Source organism: Python bivittatus, unplaced genomic scaffold (assembly GCF_059951505.1).
Source record: "Python bivittatus isolate LINGU-HERP-01145 unplaced genomic scaffold, Pbiv_v1 ctg000160_np1212, whole genome shotgun sequence".
Taxonomy (NCBI): Eukaryota; Metazoa; Chordata; class Lepidosauria; order Squamata; family Pythonidae; genus Python; species Python bivittatus.
The window spans coordinates 10,334,620-10,340,603 of record NW_028277076.1 but is presented as its reverse complement, the minus strand read 5'-3'; the positions used below and the strand labels follow the sequence as shown (position 1 = coordinate 10,340,603).

Genomic DNA, 5,984 nt, shown 5'->3' with positions numbered 1-5,984 from the left:
ATATGAGAATTTATATAAATGAGTGAAGATTATGAAAGGGGCACCAATGATTTGGTAACTGGTTGACACACGGTGTAAAATGGAAGATGTTTTTTTTATGCCTTTGTATGTTCTTGTTTGTTTATGTATGTTTTGTGTTTGTTGTAAAGAATAAAAAATTTTATTAAAAAAAAAGAAAGAAAGAAAAACGACGGACCGTCTGTGTTTGTTTCTCCTAACACCGATCACTAGTCTAGCAAACCGCTTTGCCCTGCTCAACAACATTGGAATATCCAATTTTGGGAAAGCAGCAGGATCAACTTTTAGCAAACGTAAAATATAATGCGTGGGAGTTTGGGATGAAATTAATATATTAGGAAACTGGCTTCCATGTTTATTGGACTCCAAAGAGTATTTTAAAAATTCTATGTGAGATCTATAGTAAACGGTTTCAGATTACACAAATTGAAGTATCTTTGGAACCTTCAGGAATGGATGACTGATAAAAACCAACGCTTAGTTTAAAGTAGAAATTCAGTTATTGATTTTCTTATATGTTAATGCTTTGATACAAAGTAAAATTTAGATCCCACTGAATCTCATTTCACACTCCAAAAATCCATATGCTTTCTCTGTGTTCTTAGAATTCTTTCCAGTTCACTGATCTCCCTTCCAAACGTTTTTCCACAATCCGTGCTTTCACATTTTCTCTCCTGTGAGAATTGTTATGTTTTTTCAGATTTCCACTAAGTCTAAATCTCTTTCCACACTCCATGTATTTATATAATTTCTCTTCGGTGGGCATTTTTCCATGCTGAGTGTGAGTTACCCTGTGCCTAAAGCTCTTTACACATTCCACATATTTATATGGTTTCTCCCCCGTGTGGATTTATGATGTTATTGAGGTGCCAACCCTTCGTAAAGCTCTTCCCACACTCCAGGCATGTATACGGTTTCTCCCCTGTGCAAATTCTTTGATGTCTTCTGAGAGATCCCCTCTGACTGAAGCTTTTTCCACCCTCTATGCTTCTATAGTGCTTCTCTCCTGTGTGGATTCTCAAATGAGCTTTGAAGTGTAATCTTTTCACTGAAACTCTTTCCACACTCCATGTATTTATAGGGTTTCTCTCTTGTGTGAATTGTTTGATCTGTCGTGCAGAGTGATAATCACAAACACTCCTGTTTGTGCAGAGCTCAGCAAAAACTCCAGGAAAATATTAGCCATGAAAGCAAACACATCAACAGCTATTCACAATGCAATGTCCATTTCTTGTTTCCCAAAGAAATCCAGTCAGAAAATATATACTAACTGGTGTTTATTGATAAAAATGCAAAAACTCCATAAAATGCAAATATCATACAAAATATAAAGAAAAACACATCTTCTCATTATATTGTAGCATCCAAGACTTATTAGCAACACAAGCTTAACAAAATCTCTAGTTACAAACTCTTAGAGAAGAGGTACACTACTTGGTAATTTGTTACAACTACGTAGCCCATAAAACCTACATAGTGGCTAAGACTAAAACAACTAACAACTACTCTGAGAGGCTGAACATTTTCCTCTCCTTGTATTATAGCTCTATGCCACCCCCACTGGGTACCTAGCATACATATGCCAATAGGTGGCAGTAAATAGCACAATACACAACACACAATAACAGGTGTTTTTCGGATGATCTCTATAGCCAAAATATTATTTGTTATTGTTGTAAAGATAACGGGATGAATCCTTTCCCATGAGAATGAAAATCCTGACATGATCTTGACTGAGGTATCCACTCTCAGTAAAGCTCTTTCTGCACTCTGGGCGTATATAAGGTTTTTCTCCTGAACCGATTCTTTGATGTCTAGAAAGGTGAGTCCCCTCTTACCGATACTCCTTCCACAGTCCAGGCATTTCTACTGCTTTTCTCCTGTGTGAGTTCTTTGATGTTGACTGAGGGAGCAACCCTCAGTAAAGCTCTTTCCACACTCGAGGCATTTATAGGGTTTTTCTCCAGTGTGAATTCTTTCATGTCAACTAAGGTGTCCACCGTCGCTAAAGCTCTTTCCACACTCTAGGCATTTATCTGGATTTTCTCCTGAACGGATTCTTTGATAGTTAAAGCTTCCATTTGTTGTGAAGGATTTTCCGCACTCCAGATATTTATACGGTTTTTCTACCGTGTGAATTCGTTGATATTGGCTGAGATGTCCTAACTGACTGAAACCTTTTCCACGCTCCAGGCATATAGGGTTTTTCTCCAGTGTGAACTCCTTGATATATTCTGAGATATTTAGTTTGTCTGAAGCTTTTCCCACATTCTATGCATTTATAGGGTTGCTTTCCTATGCAGATTTTATGATGGTGACTGACATATTACTAAAACTTTTTCCACACTCCAGGCATTTATATGGTTTGTCCTGAATGGATTTTTTGATGTCTATAAAGGTTTCCACTCAGACTGAAACTCTTTCCACACTCCAGGCATTTATACGGTTTCTCTCCTGTGTGAATTCTTAGATGTTGACTGAGAGCTCCACTATTAGTAAAACTTTTTCCACACTCCAGGCATTTATATGGTTTCTCTCCTGAATGGATTTTTTTATGTGTATAAAGGCTTCCCGTGCAACTGAAACTCTTTCCGCACTCCGGGCATATACGTGGTTTTTTTCCTGAACGGATTCTTTGATGTGTATAAAGGATTCCCCTATGGCTGAAACTCTTTCTGCACTCCAGGCATTTATAAGGTTTTTCTCCTGTGTGAATTTTTTGATATTGACTGAGATGCGGTCTCTGAGTGAAGTTCTTTCCACACTCCAGGCAGTTATAAGGCCTCTCTCCTGTATGGATTCTTTGATGGCATTTAAGACGTCCATTTCTAATGAAACACTTTCCGCACTGTGGGCATTCACGGGGTTTCTCTCCCGAGTGGATTTTTTGATGTGTATAAAGGCTTCCCCTTTGACTGAAACTCTTTCCACACTCCAGGCATTTATACGGTTTCTCTCCTGTGTGAATTCTTAGATGTTGACTGAGAGCTCCACTATCAGTAAAACTTTTTCCACACTCCAGGCATTTATATGGTTTCTCTCCTGAATGGATTTTTTTATGTCTATGATGGCTTCCCCTGGAACTGAAACTCTTTCCGCACTCCAGGCAATTATAAGGTTTTTCTCCTGAATGGGTTCTTTGATGTGTATGAAGGCTTCCCCTTTGACTGAAACTCTTTCCACACTCCAGGCAATTATAAGGTTTTTCTCCTGAATGGATTCTTTGATGTATATAAAGGCTTCCCCTCTCACTGAAGCTCCTTCCACACTCCAGGCATTTATATGGTTTCTCTCCCGAGTGGATTCTTTGATGTATATAAAGGTTTCCCCTGCGACTGAAACTCTTTCCACACTCCAAGCAATTATATGGTTTCTCTCCTGAGTGGATTCTTTGATGTATATAAAGGCTTCCCCTTTGACTGAAACTCTTTCCACACTCCAGGCATTTATACGGTTTCTCTCCTGTGTGAATTCTTAGATGTTGACTGAGAGCTCCACTATCAGTAAAACTCTTTCCACACTCCAGGCACTTATATGGTTTCTCTCCTGAATGGATTTTTTTATGTCTATAACAGCTTCTCCTGCAACTGAAACTCTTTCCGCACTCCGGGCATCTATAAGGTTTCTCTCCTGAGTGGATTCTTTGATGATGTTTGAGACTTCCATTTGTTCTGAAGGATTCTCCGCACTCCAGGCACGTCTTGGCTTCTCCGGGCATGTTGACCTTTTCCTCCTTCCCACCTCTCTTTCCGGGCATCCTCCTCTCACGGGGTCCCTCTTGGCTCCGGATCATCTCCTTTGGGGGCGGCCCTTCCGCAGCCCCGCAGACTCCGCGCCTTTCCCCGCCGTCTTCCGGGGGAGCTGCGCCCTGGACCGGGCAGGGCTCCTCGGCTGGGCTCCCTCCGCTCCTCCGCCGGACTCGTCCGAACTCCTGAGGGGGCGAAGAGGAGCGAGGCAGTGACAGAAGATTTCAGATACACAGAGTTTACATACAAATATATTTGTGCGTAAGAGTCTGTGTGTGTGTGTGTGTGTGTGTGTGTGTGTGTGTGTGTGTATTCTTATATTTTGCGTTGAAACACTCGCACTGGGAAGGAGGAGAGGCGCTTCGAGGGTTCCGTTCTCTTCCCTGGAGGACTTGGAGGTGCAAGGCCCGAGGAGCGGAAGCCGAAGCCTCCGGCCTGTCACGGCTCCTTTGGGCGGGCGAGCAGGCAGGCAGGCGGCGGACCCGGCCTCTTCCCAGCGCGGGATTCCAGACCAGGCCTCCGGCTGCCGGCCTCCCCCGCTCTCTCCCTCCCGGGCCTCCCTCCCGGGAAGAGGCCCGAAGCCCAGCGCAACGCCACCCCGGACTGCAACTCCCAGCATCCCCGGGGCCCTACCTGCATCCGGGCACCTCGCCGCCGAACCGCGACGCTCCTTCCGTTGCCGGAAGGATTCCGGAAGTGAGGGCGGGACCTCCCGGCGCCCCTTTGCCGAGAAACTCCTCCACTTCCTCCCGAGGGGCTGCCCCGAGAGTTCTCCGCCAATCACCGCCGGCCGCAGAGCAGCCAATCCGCGTCCGCCTCCCTCGGCGAGCAAAGATGGCGTCCGGCGTGTCCAGCGCGGAGGCTGGAGGCGCGTCCGGGCAGCCGGGAGCTGAGCGGCCCTTCTGGGCTGCAGGGGCCCCTCCCTGGGGCTCTCTCCCTGGGCGGCCGCGCAGGCGGCAGCGAGGGGCCCTCCCTGGGTCCTCCCGGGGCGTCCGGGCAGCCGGGAGCCGAAGGGGGTCTCCGGCCGTGCCGCGCCCTCGCCGTCCGGGCAGCCGCGGCCGAGCGGCTCCCCTCCGCCCCCCCCCCGGGTGCAGCGACCGCAGCCTTTTGTTATGAAGGACAATGTTTTGCTTCAGTTCAGCTGCCGGTGACCAAAACTCACCTTCGTCCTCGATCTGGTCATTTCACGTTGCCTCTGGCGGCGCAGCCTTTCCCCTTCACGTGGAAATGTGGAAGCGGGACTGTCCCTTTCAAATAAGCTTCCGCGCTGTTCGGTTTCGGAGATGGGCCTGTGTGGTTTTCCCTGGTTTTCCTCTGGAATTTTCCTTTGTGAAGCAGAGTTAGAAAGATACGAAATTAAACTTTTTCATCCTTCTAAGCCTCTTTCAGATCTGCCCCTTTTTCAGGTTTGCCAATGTAAGGTTTGCAACCCTGAATCCCAGAGAAATCCAGTGCCAAGAATTCAGGAGGAGGCTCTTAGAAAGAAACAGCTTTTATTGGGCCGAGTAAAGGAAGCCAGATGGTCAACAACCCAAAGCATAAGCAGCAAATACGCCAGGGTGTCCCACACCAATAGAAATGAAAGCTCAGTTTTTATACTTTACAGGGACAAGGCAGTTTGAACTGCAGTTTGAACCGGTTTAGCTGTAGACCCTTTCCTGGATACCCTCGAGGTATCCTGCGTACGTGTCCCTCTCACTTGGAGCTAATGGTGTCTTTCTAGCGAGGTTGCAAAGACAACCCCCCTTCACCATTTCGCTTGTCCAAGGAAATAAGGCAACGTGGTCGTGCCCGTGAAGCGCCAGCTTGGTTCGTTGCCTGCCGGGCTCTCCCATCCTTCCCTCCTTCCCCTGCTCTGAAATCCTTATGATAAGCGGGGCGTGGGGGGGGGGGATTCAACCTCTGCCAGACCCCACAACAGTGATGGGCTTCACGCATCGCGCTGTGCCTTCACGTTCCCCGGGTGAGCGTAGAACCCGTTAAGGGTTAAAGCTTTGGCCTTGGCGCATGGTCTGGGTTCAAGCCATCTTCTGGTCACAGAGTGCGCTGGGGGATTTGCAGCCACCTGCTTTCTTGCAGCCCAGTTCTACCTCTCAGGCTCGTTGCAATGGAGATAAAATGAGGGGGGAGGGAGACCCCAAGGCACCTCCTCACCAAGGGGCCTCTGAACCCATTTTGGGCAAGGCTGGTAAGGGTGAAGCGTCTTCCCTGGTTGAGCAT

General features: G+C 47.1%; 1 protein-coding gene across 1 annotated transcript; it reads right to left on the bottom strand.

Annotated features, from left to right (window-relative positions):
- Window positions 1–1,099: 1,099 nt before the first annotated feature.
- On the bottom strand, window positions 1,100–4,532 carry LOC112543330 (uncharacterized). Its single transcript, XM_025177582.2, has 2 exons — window positions 4,398–4,532; window positions 1,100–3,949 (listed from the first exon to the last, which is right to left on the bottom strand). The coding sequence occupies exons 1-2, from the start codon at window positions 4,401–4,403 to the stop codon at window positions 2,375–2,377; spliced, it is 1,581 nt and encodes a 526-aa protein (XP_025033350.2). The 5' UTR covers window positions 4,404–4,532; the 3' UTR covers window positions 1,100–2,374.
- Between the last annotated feature and the right edge of the window lie 1,452 nt (window positions 4,533–5,984).